The sequence below is a fragment of the Silurus meridionalis genome, chromosome 5, assembly GCF_014805685.1.
Source record: "Silurus meridionalis isolate SWU-2019-XX chromosome 5, ASM1480568v1, whole genome shotgun sequence".
Taxonomy (NCBI): Eukaryota; Metazoa; Chordata; class Actinopteri; order Siluriformes; family Siluridae; genus Silurus; species Silurus meridionalis.
In genome coordinates this window covers 26,933,133-26,949,642 of record NC_060888.1, presented here as the reverse complement: position 1 = coordinate 26,949,642, position 16,510 = coordinate 26,933,133, and the positions used below count along the sequence as shown (strand labels likewise).

The 16,510-nt window shown below is 42.9% G+C and overlaps 2 protein-coding genes across 6 annotated transcripts in view; one reads left to right on the top strand and one right to left on the bottom strand.

Moving 5' to 3' along the window:
• Nucleotides 1-1,069: 1,069 nt before the first annotated feature.
• cep41 (centrosomal protein 41) lies at nt 1,070-10,534 on the bottom strand. 2 transcript variants are annotated; one of them, XM_046849912.1, is made up of 12 exons: nt 10,218-10,534; nt 9,227-9,290; nt 8,254-8,301; nt 6,149-6,210; nt 5,940-6,006; nt 5,376-5,517; nt 5,138-5,194; nt 4,833-5,020; nt 4,523-4,590; nt 3,949-4,063; nt 3,640-3,855; nt 1,070-2,588 (listed from the first exon to the last, which is right to left on the bottom strand). In XM_046849912.1, exons 1-12 carry the CDS (start codon nt 10,323-10,325, stop codon nt 2,473-2,475), a joined length of 1,251 nt encoding a protein of 416 aa, XP_046705868.1. In that variant the 5' UTR covers nt 10,326-10,534; the 3' UTR covers nt 1,070-2,472. The 2 variants fall into 2 exon arrangements, with proteins under 2 accessions (XP_046705868.1, XP_046705870.1); XM_046849914.1 differs by lacking the exon at nt 5,138-5,194 and having other exon boundaries at nt 10,218-10,528.
• A 61-nt stretch (nt 10,535-10,595) lies between these two features.
• The window catches only part of poc1b (POC1 centriolar protein B), a 36,485-nt gene continuing 30,570 nt past the window's right edge, over nt 10,596-16,510 (top strand). The window contains exons 1-11 of one of the 4 annotated variants that reach the window (XM_046849909.1): nt 10,596-10,619; nt 11,097-11,161; nt 12,112-12,196; nt 12,329-12,500; nt 12,581-12,760; nt 13,637-13,744; nt 13,857-13,972; nt 14,286-14,419; nt 14,578-14,646; nt 15,035-15,187; nt 15,417-15,494. In XM_046849909.1, coding sequence (XP_046705865.1) covers nt 11,108-11,161; nt 12,112-12,196; nt 12,329-12,500; nt 12,581-12,760; nt 13,637-13,744; nt 13,857-13,972; nt 14,286-14,419; nt 14,578-14,646; nt 15,035-15,187; nt 15,417-15,494 — 1,149 coding nt within the window. In that variant the 5' untranslated portion in view covers nt 10,596-10,619; nt 11,097-11,107. Of the gene's footprint in view, nt 10,620-10,928; nt 11,162-11,313; nt 11,480-12,111; nt 12,197-12,328; nt 12,501-12,580; nt 12,761-13,636; nt 13,745-13,856; nt 13,973-14,285; nt 14,420-14,577; nt 14,647-15,034; nt 15,188-15,416; nt 15,495-16,510 lie in introns of those variants that run through there. The other 3 variants (XM_046849908.1, XM_046849911.1, XM_046849910.1) reach the window with 3 other exon arrangements.

Below are 16,510 nucleotides of genomic sequence, written 5' to 3'. Positions count from 1 at the left end.
GCTACAGGAGCTCGTCTTTTGGATCGGACCACACGGACCAGCCTTCGCTCGTCACGTGCATCAATGAGCCTCGTCCCCCACGACCCTGTCGCCGGTTCACCACTGTTCCTTCCTTGGAGCACTTTTAATAGATACTGACCATTGCAGACCAGGAACATCTCACAAGAGCTGCAGTTTTAGAGATGCTCTGACCCAGACGTCTAGACGTCACAATTTGTCAAACTCGCTCAAATCCTTACACATTTTTCCTGCCTTTAACATCAACTTCGAGGACAAAATGTTCACTTGCTGCCTAAAAAAATAAATCCACCCACTAACAGGTGCCACGATGAAGAGATCATCAGTGTTCTTCACCTTACCGCTCATAATGTCAGAACGTTATACCTGATCAGTGTATAACAGCTTTGAACTAGCATTAGTTGTATCCTTAATCCTATCTGTAATCCTTTTTAGGAATGACCTCCAAGCAAGAGAACAAGCTCAAGAGAGTACACCAAGGTTCTTAATATCTGGTTATTAAAAAAAATATGATATAAAATATATGAGCTGTGGACTAAAAGAACCATTTACACTAGAAATAGAGCTCCAAAGGGGGTAAACTGGCCACCATAGAGCGCATGTGGTTTAAAAGCTATTGAGAAGAGCTATGTTATAATGAGCCATGTGTTCATTAGACATGGGCCTACTGGGCCCTTCACTTGTGCAGACAATTCCTGTTTATGTCTGGGAATGATGCAAGCTGTCCATGAAAGAATGTAACCAGGCCAAACTCTTAATTTTCACCACTTTTCCATCTCCTGGTAGATCTCCATAAGGTGATTAGGGGGTGTCCTTATGAAGTGCCCAGTCAGAGATCCTAATACTATTATAGAGTAATAAAATTACCCTTATTTCTGTACAGCTATTGATTTAACAGCTGTTAGGATGGAGATCATAAAGTAAACTGAGAACTTTAATCCAAACCACTGAGCTCCTGCTTCACTACAAGAACCTGTTACTGGGGCACCATCACCGCAGACCCGACCTGTTCGCTGATCTTTTGAATCTTTATGCATCCCTGAAAAATTCATTTACTGTGCAAAATTCATTCTTTATTCTACATTAAATATACAAAAACAAAAATCACATCAGGTAGTTTGCGTTTGTAACATCAGCGAAAACGTGAAAATGATGAGTGTCAGTGCAACTGAGATCCACCGTGGAAGAAACACACAAACACACTTCCACACACAAACACACACTTCCACACCAAGGCTTTGTAGTGCACTTTCACTTTCACAGATACAGTAAATTCCTTCATTTCGTTCTTGTTCTTCACAAGCTGCACAGGAACGGAAACCTACTGTAATACTAAATGACAACTGGCCGACGAAGTCGTCTAAAGAACTTTGTGACGTTCCGCACCATGTAAGGATGTTCTCTGTTTTACATCCGACGCTCCGTTTAAGTCATTCTTCTCTATAAATTCATGAGTTGAGGTACAAATTAGTAAAGATCTCACTGAATTATGAAAATAAGCTGATTACGATTACTCATATACCATATGGACAGAGTATTGGGACACTTGACTTTTCCAGCCGTATCGGGTCTTTTCAAAGACGTCTCTGGATGCTGTAGCATGAAATCTTCCCTTTACTTGAACTAGGAGACCCAAAACCTGTTCCAGCGTGACAATTGAGCACAAAGCCAGCTCCATGATCTGCATTACATGGGTTGGAGTGGAAGATCTGCTGACTCCAAACCTACTGAACACTTTCAGGATGGCACCCCAGGCCTCACCTACCTTGTAGCTCACAAAAATCTCAGCAGAATCTAGTGGAACATCTTCTCAGAAAAAAGGAGGTTATTATTACCTCAAATGGCGACTAAAAGTGGAAGATGTTCAAAAAGAAGCACTTGTGTGTCCACAAACGTTTGTCCAATGTGTTCATAGTGTCCATACAGGACTTAAATGTATCCAGTTCATCCTAAATATTTTATTAAAGTGTAACAGCTGTTTATTATCAACATATCAATGGGGGAGTGGCAGCTCAGAGGTTCAGGCTCTGGGTTACTGATCGGAAGTTTGGGGTTCAAACCTGGGCATCACCAAGCTGTCACTCTTGGGCCCTTGGAAAGGCCCTTAACCCTTTGTGCTCCAGGGGTCTGTATCATGGCTGACCATGCGCTCTGACCCCAGCTTCTGAGCCAGTTGGGATATGCGATAAAAAGAATTTCACTGTGCTGTAACGTATGTGAAATGAAGGCTCTTCTTCTACGTTCACAAACTGAGTGGAAACACTGCAGTGTCTCTTTAAAACACTTAAGGGGAAGATCTGTTTAAATCAAACGCACCAGAACCGAGATATTTACACTATTTACACTATTTACACTTAACTAAACGGTTACACTATAACTGTTTAGTTAAGGCCAGCGGTGTGCAGGTCATCACGAGGTCTCCTGATGTAAAGTGGTGATGATAAAGGTCAGAGGTTATTTCCAGGGTCGAGTGCTCTGTGACCGTGCAGAATCGGAGCCGAGCCGACTGCTCCGAGCGCTGGATATTTTAGAGCTAGCGCTGCTGGTGGACATCCTCGTGCTCAAACGACCTGGAAAGAGACAAAGAGACAGAATACACAATAGAGAGAGAGAAAGAGAGACACATCAAGGAGCTGATCGACTTGAAGGGAAAACACGTTTCTTCAGAGGTCACGACTAGAGTTTGACTGATTCATTGTTTTTTCCTGATTAATCAGCACTGATAGTTTTTCCGGGTTGCGTCTTTTGCTGGATCGGCTGAAAAGGTCCGCTGTTGTTATACGAGGTGGTATCAAAAAGATTTGAGACTAGTTTTGTAACACGCCAACAGATGGCAGCACGAGGCTGCATGCACAGTCACAGGGAACACCGACCTTTATAAGTCTGTGTGCCATAAGGGGAGTGTCTTCCTGAGGGAAGACATTCAGCGAAAGTGACAGAGCTAGAACAGAGCTAGTCTCAAAATTTTTTGATACCACCTTGTACAGTACGAGAGCGGCCTCTAGAGGCAAATCGCTGACGGCACGTGCCGTTTGAGGGCATGCTTTACGAGGAGCCGACTCACTGGGCCCCGTGCACATCAGCTCTGTTTTCCCATTATAATTTTAAGCTTCTTAACTTTGAATATTAAAATAGAACAAGAACTAGAAATGGACCATGTAAAATTTGCATCGATTGCGGTTCTTTAACAAGATTAGTTACGTTTCTACTGTTTCAAAAGTAGAAATATTTGTGTCTTTTTTTTATTATTTATTTTTAAAAAAAATTAATTTTTTTTTATTTAGCACATTTTCATGACTTTGCGACTAAAGACTATCGGAAATTTTGTAACGGGAAAACTGTCCTTTTTGAACTCTTAGAAAATTGATAACGGTTTTTGATAACAATTTTTCAATGGATGTCTCCGGGAACTGTGACCGATTTGAACTTTGTGGAAAAGGCGCATTTTTGAAAATTCTGTGGCCAGTTAATGGCCTTTTTCCAGGCCTTGAATCCACGTGTCTGAGAGTGAAGTACTATTTTTAAAAAGCGAGGAAACCCTGTAAATGTGAGATAACAGTAGTGATGTTGTCACCAGGTGGTTCTGGATATTAAGGTTTGGATGAGAACTGGATCACTCACTGCTGCTAGCGCTGGGTACGAGCGCCTCGTCCAGGAACAGCTGGATGTTGTTGAGGTCATCGGAGGTGAAACGCCACTTGTTTTCCGCTGGCTTCTGCGTCTGACGGGGCGTTGAGCGCTTCCGGGCCGAGGACCCGTTCGGAGACGAAAGACAGGTTTGGGGAAAAGAACCGGTGGTCAATCCTTCTGGAAACTTCTGGGCGATCACCTTCAAGCCTTGGAGAGGAGAAGAAAATAAAAGGAAAGGTTTATTATGATGGAGGTTTTGGATTTTCTCTGACGCGTTACAAGGACGGGTCGAGATCTTGCCTCCGGAGAGCATGAAGAGATTCTCGAAGCCTCTCTCGCACATGATGGTGGCCGCCTGGCCGGCTATCCGCTCGTCCTCATCATACAGGATGATGATCTTCCCCTGAGCGTTTCTCTGTTCAACCAGGTCAAGGACTTGGGATTGGGATTATGTAAGATTGGTCTGGGTTTTTTTTTTAATGTCTATCTCATTCCACATTTAGATTTTATTTCCATGTTATAAGAAGCTCCACTCTTCTGGGAAGATGTTCCACTTGATTTTGTAGAGATTTGTGCTCTTCTGGGATCGCCTAATTGACTCTGGATGAGCAGAAATCTCCACAAAATTAAGTGGAACATCTTCCTAAAAGAGTGGAGCTTCTTATAACATAGTCAACTTTCTTTCGGCTTCTCCCATTAGGGGTCGCCACAGCGGACCATCCGCATGTTTGATTTTATATTTGATTTTCATTAAATCCTCTCGAATCCTCCGCAAACTTTTGTAGCGTAGGTACGCTTTGTTCTGTAAAATACATTAAAACTACACTTTGACCCCATAATGATTTTTCAAGACCCCACAGAGGGAGAAGGATACATAATCGAGAACTTCCTTGGTGTAAGGATTCATCGTCCTCGAGAGAGTCGCAATGGGATAACTGTGTGCTGGAGAGAGAGAGAGAGAGAGAGAGAGAGAGAGAGAGAGAGAGAGAGAGACAGGGCAGGTTTGCAAATCTGAATATATACATCTGATGATCTATAGAACATAGAAAACCTAAAAAATGGAAAAAAGATAGAACAAGGAAAGACAAATAAACAGGAGGTGCAAAAATAACTAAATAGAAGAGAAAAAGAAAACAAAAGAGTAGAAAGACAAGAAAAAGGTGAAATGTTCCTCCTGGTCGTACCGCTGATGATGTGGCACTGGTCGTACAGGTCTCTGTCCCGGACGTCCAGCAGCAGGTAGGGACACTCTGGGTATGGACGCACTGCAGCACACAGAGCAGGAGCAGGAGCAGGAGCACTCGGGCGGGTGAAGTTCTCACTCCTCCACTCGTCCCTCTCCATATCCAGCTCTCCTACACCACTGATCACACTGACAACACAAGAGGGGGGCAGGGGTGAGAGGGGGGGGGGTATCTAATGGATATCTGATTACACTGTGGTCAGGTGTAACGCAACCCAGGGTCCAGAGAACTCGGCTCTATCTGACCTGGGCTCTTTGTGCATGTGTAATGGGGGGAGTGAGGGGGAGGATCTGATCAGGTATCTTTCATTACAACAAAAAAAAAAGAAAAAAATAGTGGGAGGAAGAAAAAGTAGGAAATGCAAGAAAATACATCATTAAAAGACAAAGAAAGAAAGAAATTCACAGTGGATAATTATGGTGTTCATCACGTTGTGTGTGTGTGTAGACCTCAGTAATGTTGTGTAGATAGAAAGGGTTTTACCTCTGAAGTGTGGATCTGGGCGAGAACGTCGCGTCGCCGGAATCGTCCGTGTCGGGAAGTTGGACGGGTCGAGGGCCGGAGCGGGAAGAACCGTCGGTCCGATCCGAAACGCCGTCTCCTCCTGCCGACTCTGACGCAACATCTGTCGTAAAACAATATCGAGAAGATCCAAATCAGGAGTTGAGTCTTTCACTGTTCTCACAGCAAAACTATTGGGACACCTGACTTTTCCAGCCATATGAGTTTCTTTACCAAACTGTTAACTCAAAGTTGGAGGCACAAAATTGTATAAACCCTATTAAATACCTGCACCCCAGGCCTCCTCACCTCACCTACATCAGCACCTGACTTCCTTTACACCCTTTGTGGCTTGAATGGGCACAAAATCTCCACAAAATCTAGTAGAACATCTTCCCAGAAGACTGAAGATCAGCAAATGGAGACTAAATGTGGAATGTGATGTTCAAAAAGAAGCTCATACCAATTTTATATTCAGGTGTCCACAAACATTTGGCCATGCAGTGTATCTGCTGTTACTATAGAAAAGAAGAAAAAAAAGTGGACCTTCTAGTGTAGGTTCTTCATCCATCATGCTCTCGTTCAGATCCGACACTGAGGCCACTTGGAGCAGCTGAGGGGGAAAAAATAGAAAAACTTTCAGTGAGTGACTTTACTGAGGAGGAATAACTAATCATGGAGAAAATAAACACACACACACACACACACACACACACACACACACACACACACACACACACACACACAAAACTTACCAGCTGAGCAAACGTAGTCACTTTGAGCCTCTTAAAAAGCTCGTCTTTTTTATATCTGTAATCTGAAACACAATCAAATTGTTAAATCGTCATAATCTCAATTTAATAAATAATAAATATGGTGTTTTTCGCTCCGTCTGCGTCGCGTTTGTTCTCTTTATATTTGTGGCTGCATGATGGCAAGAGTGAGGGTGAGGATCTGATCAGATTTACCACATTACAATAAACAACTAAAGAAGAACTAAAGAAAAGAAGGGAGAAAAAAGACAGAATTGAGAAAAAAATGCAGGAAAAAAGTCTAAATAAAAGACAAAGAAAGAAAGAAAGAAAGAAAGAAAGAAAGAAAGAAAGAAAGAAAGAAACTAAAGAGGCAAATAAAACAAATAAACACATAAGTGACAAAAATGCAGGAAAGACAAATTAAGAAAAGAAAGAATAAAAGACAATAAAGAAGGAGGGAGGAGGAAAGGATGAGAGAAAGGAAGGCAGGAGGAGGACAGAACAAACTAAAGAGACAGATAAATAAATAAATAAGTGATGGAGGGAAAGAAGGAAGGCAAGAAAGAAAGAAAGAAAGAAAGAAAGAAAGAAAGAAAGAAAGAAAGAAAGAAAGAAAGAAAGAAAGAAAGAAAGAAAGAAAGAAAGAAAAGCAGAAAAAAGGGACAGCAGGAAAAAGAAACTAAAAAAAAATACAAACAAACAAACAAACTAATAAATAAATTAGGGACAGAGGAAATTGCAGGAAAGACAAATTAAGAAAAGAAAGAAAGAAGAAAGAAAAAAAGATGATAAAAAGGAGGAAAGAGGAAAGAAGGAAGGAAGGTGGGCGGGAAGGTAACATGACCAACTAAAGAGATGGATAAATAAATGAATAAATAAATGAATAAATAAATAAATAAATAAATAAATAAATAAATAAATAAATAAATAAGCAACAGAAGAAAATAAAGAGACCACAGAAAGAAAGAAAGAAAGAAAGAAAGAAAGAAAGATAGAAAGTGTGTTGCGTTTGTTGTATTTTTATTTGAAAATAAAACAAATGATTTATGAAATCAATGTGATAATTATGTTTAAAATCAATTTGGTAAAATATAAAAGTCGCGTCATTTCTAGTTTCCTTTGATCTTATTATTTGAGTTTGTGTTTCTCCTGAAGATCCCGGATACAAGAAAACTGGTGAAAACTGCGCTGTAGGGCATCGATCATATTTTATATTGTGAGATTTTATCGATTTATACGAGAAAACAAAAAGATTTAATTATAAAAAATTAAATAAAAGAAAAGCAATGAATCAGTTGTTTTCTCTTGTTAGTTATCAGTTTTCCTGCGTTCAGTGATGGTGTGTGTGTGGTGTGTGTATTGTTGGTGTGTGATGGTGTGTGTGTGGTGTGTGTATTGTTGGTGTGTGATGGTGTGTGTGGTGTGTGTATTGTTGGTGTGTGATGGTGTGTGTGTGGTGTGTGTGTGGTGTGTGTATTGTTGGTGAGTGATGGTGTGTGTGTGGTGATTGTGTGTGTGGTGATGTGTGTGTGGTGTGTATTGTTGGTGTGTGATGGTGTGTGGTGATGTGTGTGTGTGGTGTGTGTATTGTTGGTGTGTGATGGTGTGTGTGGTGATGGTGTGTGTGTGGTGTGTATTGTTGGTGTGATGGTGTGTGTGTGTGGTGATGGTGTGTGTGTGTATTGTTGGTGTGTGATGGTGTGTGTGGTGATGGTGTGTGTGGTGTGTGTATTGTTGGTGTGTGATGGTGTGTGTGTGGTGATGGTGTGTGTGTGTGTGTATTGTTGGTGTGTGATGTGTGTGTGTGTGGTGATGGTGTGTGTGTGGTGTGTGTATTGTTGGTGTGTGATGGTGTGTGTGTGGTGATGGTGTGTGTGGTGTGTGTATTGTTGGTGAGTGATGGTGTGTGTGGTGATGGTGTGTGGTGTGTGTATTGTTGGTGTGTGATGGTGTGTGTGTGGTGATGGTGTGTGTGTGGTGTGTGTATTGTTGGTGAGTGATGGTGTGTGTGTGGTGATGGTGTGTGAGGGTGTGTGTGTGTGTGTATTGTTGGTGTGTGATGTGTGTGTGTGTCCTGTACAGAAAGTGTAGTGAGTCACACTCACTTCTCTTCAGGTCCTCCAGTCTCTCCATGTACTTTGTCAGGCTCGACCCTGTAAAACACACACCCTAGTTTGCACATAATACCACACTGACACCAACACTAACCCCAACACTGACCCCAGTCCCAAACTCAACACCAACACTAACCCCAACACTGACCCCAGTCCCAAACTCAACACCAACACTAACCCCAACACTGACCACAGTCCCAACACCAACACTAACCCCAACACTGACCCCAGTCCCAAACTCAACACCAACACTAACCCCAACACTGACCACAGTCCCAACACCAACACTAACCCCAACACTGACCCCAGTCCCAAACTCAACACCAACACCAACCCCAACACTGACCACAGTCTCAACACCAACACTAACCCCAACACTGACCCCAGTCCCAAACTCAACACCAACACCAACCCCAACACTGACCACAGTCTCAACACCAACACTAACCCCAACACTGACCCCAGTCCCAAACTCAACACCAACCCCAACACTGACCACAGTCCCAACACCAACACTATCCCCAACACTAACCCCAGTCCCAACACCAACACTAACCCCAACACTGACCACAGTCCCAACACCAACACTAACACCAACACTGACCCCAGCCCCAACCTCAACACTAACACTAACCCCAACACTGACCACAGTCCCAACACCAACACTAATCCCAACACTGACCCCAGTCAACACCAACACTAACCCCAACACTGACCACAGTCCCAACACTAACCCCAACACTGACCCCAGTCCCAACACCAACACTAACCCCAACACTGACCCCAGTCCCAAACTCAACACTAACCCCAACACTGACCCCAGCCCCAAACTTAACACTAACACTAACCCCAACACTGACCCCAGTCCCAACCTCAACACTGACCCCAGTCCCAAACCCAACACTAACACTAACCCCCAACACTTACCCCTACCCTAACAAACAAACAAACAAACCAAACTCACCTGTATCAAGTTTTGACCTGACATGCTGATATTTGGGGTTCTGGGGGATTCGTTTCTTCAAGTACTGCAACAAAATACAATCATTTAATTAATCAGAAAGCAGTGAATGATGTTTATGATTTAACGCGAACATCTGTTTGATCTACACGATCAGGCGTAACATCATGACCACCTGCATAATATTAAGTAAGTCCCCTTTTACTGCTAAAACAGTCGTGACCCATCGATCATCAACAGCATGACCTTCTTCATCAGAGCTACAGGAGCTCGTCTGTTAGATCGGACCACACGGACCAGCCTTCACTCCTCACACGCATCAATTATTCTCATCCCCCATGACCCTGTCGCCGGTTCACCACTGTTCCTTCCTTGGAGCACTTTTGATAAATTCTGACCACTGCAGACCAGGAACATCCACAAGAGCTGCAGTTTTGGAGACCCAGACGTCTAGACGTCACAACTTGTCAAACTCGCTCACCCATTTTTCCTGCTTCTAACATCAGCTTTGAGGACAAAATGTTCACCTGCTGCCTAATAAATAAATCCACATACTAACAGGTTAAATGATGAAGATTATCAGTGTTATAATGTTATAATGTCATGCCTGATGCTCTCTCACGTGACTGAGCAGCAACTTCAATACAGTGCACCATTTAGGGAACAGGGCAGTAGTGACTTTGGGGCAGTAGTGAATTTGGGACATGGCCAGATTCTGACAGCTAAAAGGGTTGTGTCCAAATTTTCTGCAACAGTGCATTATGGGTGTATGGTTTCGGGATGTTCCTGCTGCATGCATGTGCGTTTATATTTCACTCTTTTAGCTAGAAATCTGAATATTCATGAATATAAACTTTAGACTGAAGTCAACAAAACACCGTTAACCTGCAGCTAGCAATCAGCTAACGTTCAATAAATCTCGTTTCTTTCACGCAATCCGAATTAAATAGTAATAATATAATATAATACACTATGACATAATAATCATTCCAACCTTTGGGTCGCCAATATTTCTCTTCGACGACATCTTTAAAGCAGAAAGAGAGAAAGAGAGAGTGAGTGAGACTGCGCGCTCGCTTAGCCTAAGATTAAACTCATACATCAGTCGCCCCTCCCTTCCCGTGGTCTCGCCTGAGCAACGCTCTTGCTCATTAGTCCGCGCTCACAGTAATGACCAATCAAAGACGCCGACGTTGGGACGCGCGCAGGATTGACTTCCAACCGCCTGCAAATGTTTTCAAGCAACAGTTGCTAAGCAACCACGGCGTGCACCGCTACGAGAGCGTGCAACAAGATCTCCACCCCCTGAAGCTGGCGGCAATCATGTGTTGCCAGATCCTCATTTTAAAATACCCGTAAATTATTGTTTGTGGTTCGCAAGAAAATAATATTTAAAGTTAAGTCGATATAAAACAAATAAAATCCGATCTTAGATACGATAATTTACGCATTCTCAAATTCTATACTAATAAATCCTGAGCACACATTTATCTTGTTGTGCACGAGTTTATACAATATATTAACGAAACGGTATATTTATTTAGATGTCGATTTATATTATAATACATTTTTACAAGCCGTACATGGACTTTTAAATAAAATATACTTTTTATTTTTTATACAAAAATGTATCATAGTGTTAAAGATTCAATTTGGGTACTTTGTTTAGTTTTGTGGATTTTGTGATCCTTATTTGGCAACCCTGCATTATCCCTCATAAGAAGTGCTCTTGCTCGTTTGCGGTGTATTTATCTGAACTTTGAATTAACTATCACCCATTTTTAAACACGAGCTATATCAGAATAAACACGAATAAATAAACACTACTGCAATAAAGTAATTTAAATCGCTTCTGGTCTTACCATAAATCTAGTTTGATTGAGCATGCCTGATGAGACGGGACAGAGCGGAAACCTGAGCACGAGCTCTCTCGACCGCGTGAGTAATCTATATTATTATTCATACAACATTAAGGTGATTTATTTGTATTAGTAAACGAGGTCAATAAAATGCGTAAATTGCTGTTATTAATTTTATTTATTTACAAAAAAAACATCCGAATCGATTTTTCTGTGTATGATTGCTTGTGGCTGTTTTGGGATTAAAACGGCGGCTTGTTTGACGGATGTGGCGGAAGTGAAGTTTTCAAATAAAACAAATGGCTTTCCTTTTGTTTTTAAACGTTTCAGACACATGATAGAAGTTTTAATTTATTAGTTTTTAGATAGATAGATTGGACAAATGGCGTCTGTTATGGTAAGTAAGCACAATATCCGTTTCTATCTGTTTATTTTGTATATATATTATTGCTAACAATTATCCAATGGCATTGGTGTAAACTCGGATTGCTGCTGGAACATGGGATCTTTTACAAAAACATGGCTTGAGTACGTTAATGTATATCAACAGGCAATACAACTAAATGCTCTGCTGCACAAACTAAAACAGCGATGTGTCGTTTGGGACTGAGTCGACTCTTTGAGCGAACGTTGGGAGTCGACTCACTTTCACGAGTCATTTTATTATACAGGCGTTGATGGTACTCTTGTGGTTTTCTGTTACCATGGAAACGTCCGCACAGTCCATATATGTTAATTGAAAGCCTTTTTTCTTTCTTTCAACACCAGAGTTGGTTTGAATGTGTCCAAATAAGAGTCGACTCCTATCGATTCCCTAAATGGAGTAATTCTACTAACTTATTTCTAATTCTAACACCGCTTCTATTTTAGGTTGTTATTTTCCATAGATATCATTAGAGTTAATGTGCAAATGAATAGGAAGTATGATTTCGTTACTTGTTAGTAGAAAGGAGGCTCGGGTATAAAAATGCGACCCAGCCTGCTCTGGATGTTTTCTTTAGTCCAGCTCACGGATATCTTGTCTGTCAGGAGGATCCGACCCTGGCGAGGCATTTTAAAGGCCACAAAGATGCAGTGACATGTTCAGATTTCAGTCCCACCAACAAGCAGCTGGGTATGTAGAGGGTATGATTATATCTTCTGTGTATTGTAATCAATCTATCATCTTTCCTGACCACAAACATACTACTATTAAATTTTATTTTGTAAATTAAACTGTGCAATAAGCTTTTTTTCTGTTCTCCAGCTACTGGCTCAGCCGACAAGACCCTCATGATATGGAATCTCAGCCCCAAATCCAGAGCGTTCCGGTTTGTCGGACATCAGGACGTCGTAACCAGCGTGCACTTCTCACCGTCTGGGGAACTGGTGGCGTCTGGATCAAGGGACAGGACTGTGCGATTATGGACGCCCAATATGTAAGCGACGCACCCGATTCCTGTCTGCTCTCGTTCACTAATCCACGTATATCCCAGACCTGATCTGTGTCCCGTTTCAGAAAAGGAGAGTCCACGCTGTTTAAGGCTCACACGGCCACCGTACGCAGCGTCTGCTTCTCCGCAGACGGGCAGAGACTGCTCACGGCTTCAGACGACAAGTCCGTGAAAGTGTGGAGTGTCCATCGGCAAAAATTCATCTTCTCTCTTAACCAACACACCAACTGGGTGCGCTGTGCCAGGTACGCTGTGTCCCCGGGTTCACCTACAGCACCACAGGTACAGGTGTTGGGACCGCTCTAATTTCCAGACGACATCCTGCTAAGCCCCGCCTCCTCCCTCTTATTTTATTTAATTATTATATATTTTTTTCTTCACTGTTGGTAGATTGATTGTTTTTCTCTAACAGCACAGCACTGAGTGGTTCTCTCCTTACTGAAGGGAAGGGATAGAAAATGAATGAATAGAAAAGGAGGGGATTGGAAAAGCTGCCCCTCTTGGGCCCCTGAGCAAGGCCCTTAACCCTGTGTGCTCCAGTGGTGCTGTATCATGACTGACACCAAATTCTGAACAAACTGGGATATGCGAAAAAAAGAATTTCACTTTGCTGTAAAGTATCTGACAAAAAAGGCTTTTCTATTCTAGAAAAAGAAGGGATAGAATTGAAATGGAATGTATGAAAAAGGAAGGAAAGAATGGGGTATAAAAGGATAGATAGAAAGGGAAGGGATGAAAAATGAAGGGATAGGGGGGGGGAAAAGGAATGGGGTAGAAAAAGATAAAGGGAAAGTGTCATACCAAAAGTATTGGGACACCCGACTTTTCCAGCCATATGTGCTTCTTCCCCAAACTCTTACCACAAATCTGGAGTGGAAGATCTCCTGCTGTAGCTCCAACCCTATCGAACATTATAAATGTGAACACTGACTGCACTCCAGACCTCCTGACCTCCATCAATACCTGACTTTACTAACAGCCTTGAAGCTAAATGAGTACCAAATCTCCATCACATCTAGTGGAACATCTTCTCAGAAGAGTGGAGCTTATTACAAGAGCAAATGTAGACTGTGTGTGTGTGTGTGTGTGTGTGTGTGTGTGTGTGTGTGTGTGTTGGACAGGTTTTCTCCAGACGGCCGGTTGGTGGCATCATGCGGAGACGACAGGACGGTGCGTCTCTGGGACACGTCCACTCGTCTGTGCATCAACACTTTCACCGACTATGGCGGGTGAGTTTCCGCCCCTCCGCTTTTTTTTCTTTCTTTTCTTATCTTTTTTCTTTCCTTCATTCATTCATTCATTGAGCCCCAGCATTTTTTTTGGTCTGTTTTTATCTTCTAGACCAGCAACGTTTGTGGATTTTAACAGCAGCGGCACGTGCATCGCGTCCTCCGGAGCAGACAACACTCTGAAGATCTGGGACATCCGGACCAACAAACTCCTTCAGCACTACCAAGGTACGATGTTCACTGTAGCTTTTGAAGGTAGAACATCAACAGACTTTGAGCTCTGAAACAGTTCCCATGTCCCGAATCTTCTCGTGTTCCACCACTTTGTTTCCCAACTTGCCTTCTGATTGTTTGAGACCTGAAACAAGTGCATGATGGACATTTCTGGAAAAATGCTCTGCTGTGATGCAAAGAAATCTCTCTGATCCTTCTGAGGAAAATCCAGAACAGTTGCTGCTTCTTCACTGTAATGATCTACTCGTGGCCTCTAGGTGACCTTGAGCTTGTGGTGTCTCATGTATTTAATGTGCTTGTGTCTCAGTCCACAGTGCAGCAATCAACAGCTTCTCCTTCCACCCGTCTGGGAATTTCTTAATCAGCGGCTCCAGTGACGGCACCGTGAAGATCGTGGACCTGCTGGAGGGACGACTTATCTACACGCTTCATGGCCACAAGGTAGGAAACAACACACAGATGGAGATGGATGGATGGATGTGTCTCTTTTTTGTCTCTGCACTTACTTTTTCTTCTTCCTTACTTCCCCTCTCTCTCTCTCTCTCGCTCTCTCTCTCTCTCTCTCTGTCTCTGTCTGTCTGTGTCTGTGTGTGTTTCAGGGTCCGGTCCTGGCTGTGGCGTTCTCGCGGGAAGGAGATCACTTCGCATCTGGTGGAAGTGATGCTCAGGTATGGAGTGATGATGATTGTGTGATGGAGGAAGGGATGATGATGATGGAGTGATATTTGAGTCATGATAAAGCTGTAATTATGGAGTGGTGGTGATGCAGAGGTAGTGATGGTATGATGATGGGAGGGATGGTGGAGGAGTGGTGGAGTGATGGAGGAGTAATGATGGTATAATGATGGCAGGATGGTGGAGAAGTGATGGAGTGATGATGTGGTAGTGATGGTGTGATGATGGAAGGATGGTGAAGGAGTGATGGTATGATGATGGAAGGATGGTGAAGGAGTGATGTGGTAGTGATAGAGGGGTAGTGATGGAGTGATGATGGAAGGATGGTGGGTGGTGATGGTATCGTGGTATGACGGTGTGTCTGATCCTGATGATTTTTAGGTCCTTATGTGGAAGACCAACTTCGATGCTCTGGACTACAGGGAGATGTTGAGCAGACACAGGAAGCGAGTAACTCCAGATCCTCCTCCTCACCTGACTGACATCCATCCCCGCTCTCCACATCTCCACCTCCCCCACAGCGCCAGCGTAGAGGTGAAACCCCGCGTCTGTCTGTCTGTCTCTCATTTGTCTTTCTCTCTCTTTCTTACTTTATCTCTGAATTTTTTTTCTCTCTCTTCCTGACCTCTGCTTTTTTTTTATTTCTTGTCTCTGATTTGACCCTAGATTATTATTATTATTGTTTTTATTACTATAATTTTCATTCTCATCTTCAGTCCCAGAGATTAAACCCCACTGTTTGTTCCTCCTGCGTGTTCCTCAGATTAACCCCGCGGTCACTGATGTCCACTCGGTTTCTCCTCATGTGGTGGATGTAGGAGAGGATCTTTTCTCCTCCGTGGTGAGTTTACATCTCTCCTGCTGACTCCCTCACACTCCTTCTCAGCAGCGCGCCCCTCCGCATCACCACCAGGGGGCGATGCAGGCTTTATAACGCGTCCTGTGTTGCCCCTGCTGTGCTCAGTGCTGCCATCCGGTGGTCATTCGGGGTCCTGATCCTTATTCCTACAGCAGTGCCCTTTTTATTGTAGATAGACAGATAGATGCAGAGACTGATGGTCAGACGGATAGATGGAGAGACGGATGAACATCAGCATAGATGGACTGACCGATAGATGAAGAGACAGATGGACAGACGAATGGATGGATAGACAAATAGAATTTGCCAATTCAAGATTTCTGAGTAGGATGAGAAAATAAAAAAATGGAGGTGGGGGGGGAATAAATGATAAATGTTTCTCTCTTCAGTCTCTCTTTCTTTATCTCTCTCTCTCTTTTTCATTCTCTTTCTCTCTGAGTCTTTTTCTCTTATTCCCTTTTCTCTCTTTGTCTTATTCAGTCTCTGTCTATTTCTGTTTTTTTTTTTTTTTCTTTCTCATTTTCGTGTGTGTGTGTGTGTGTGTGTGTGTGTGTGTGTGTGTGTGTGTGTGTGTGACACGCTTTGGCCTCCTTCCTGTGTCTCCTCTTGGTGCATTTGCAGTATTAATAGGTCACAGTGCTTCTGAATGAGTGACACGCACACACACACACACACACGCTTACTTTCTCATTGACAAAAATGGAGATCTACCATGTGATCTGATTGAATAAACTCCCAGAGCGAGATGGAGAACATCTTCAGTGTGGTCCATATAGATAAAACAGGCTTTTTCTTGTATTCATGCATGATGTTGCCAAAAGTTTGTGCACCCCTGACCATCACACCCATAAAAGAACACAGCGTTTCACAATGCTGTGATTCGAAACTCCCATTCTTCCAGGAACGTGTTCCAGCAGGTTTTGGGGGTGTGGCTGTGGGGATTAGGGTTCGTTCAGCTACACGGAAATTGGCGAGTTGATGCTGGAGGATCTGAAGAC

What these genes read in the sequence shown, in the direction of transcription:
- cep41 (XM_046849912.1), bottom strand. Translation starts at nt 10,325, where the DNA reads ATGTATGAGTTTAATCTTAGGCTAAGCGAGCGCGCAGTCTCACTCACT. An exon ending in GAAATATTGGCGACCCAAAG is followed by an intron (nt 9,291 to 10,217) that starts GTTGGAATGATT and finishes ATTTTGTTGCAG; the next exon opens with TACTTGAAGAAACGAATCCC. An exon ending in TCTCTTCATGCTCTCCGGAG is followed by an intron (nt 3,856 to 3,948) that starts GCAAGATCTCGA and finishes CTCCTCTCCAAG; the next exon opens with GCTTGAAGGTGATCGCCCAG.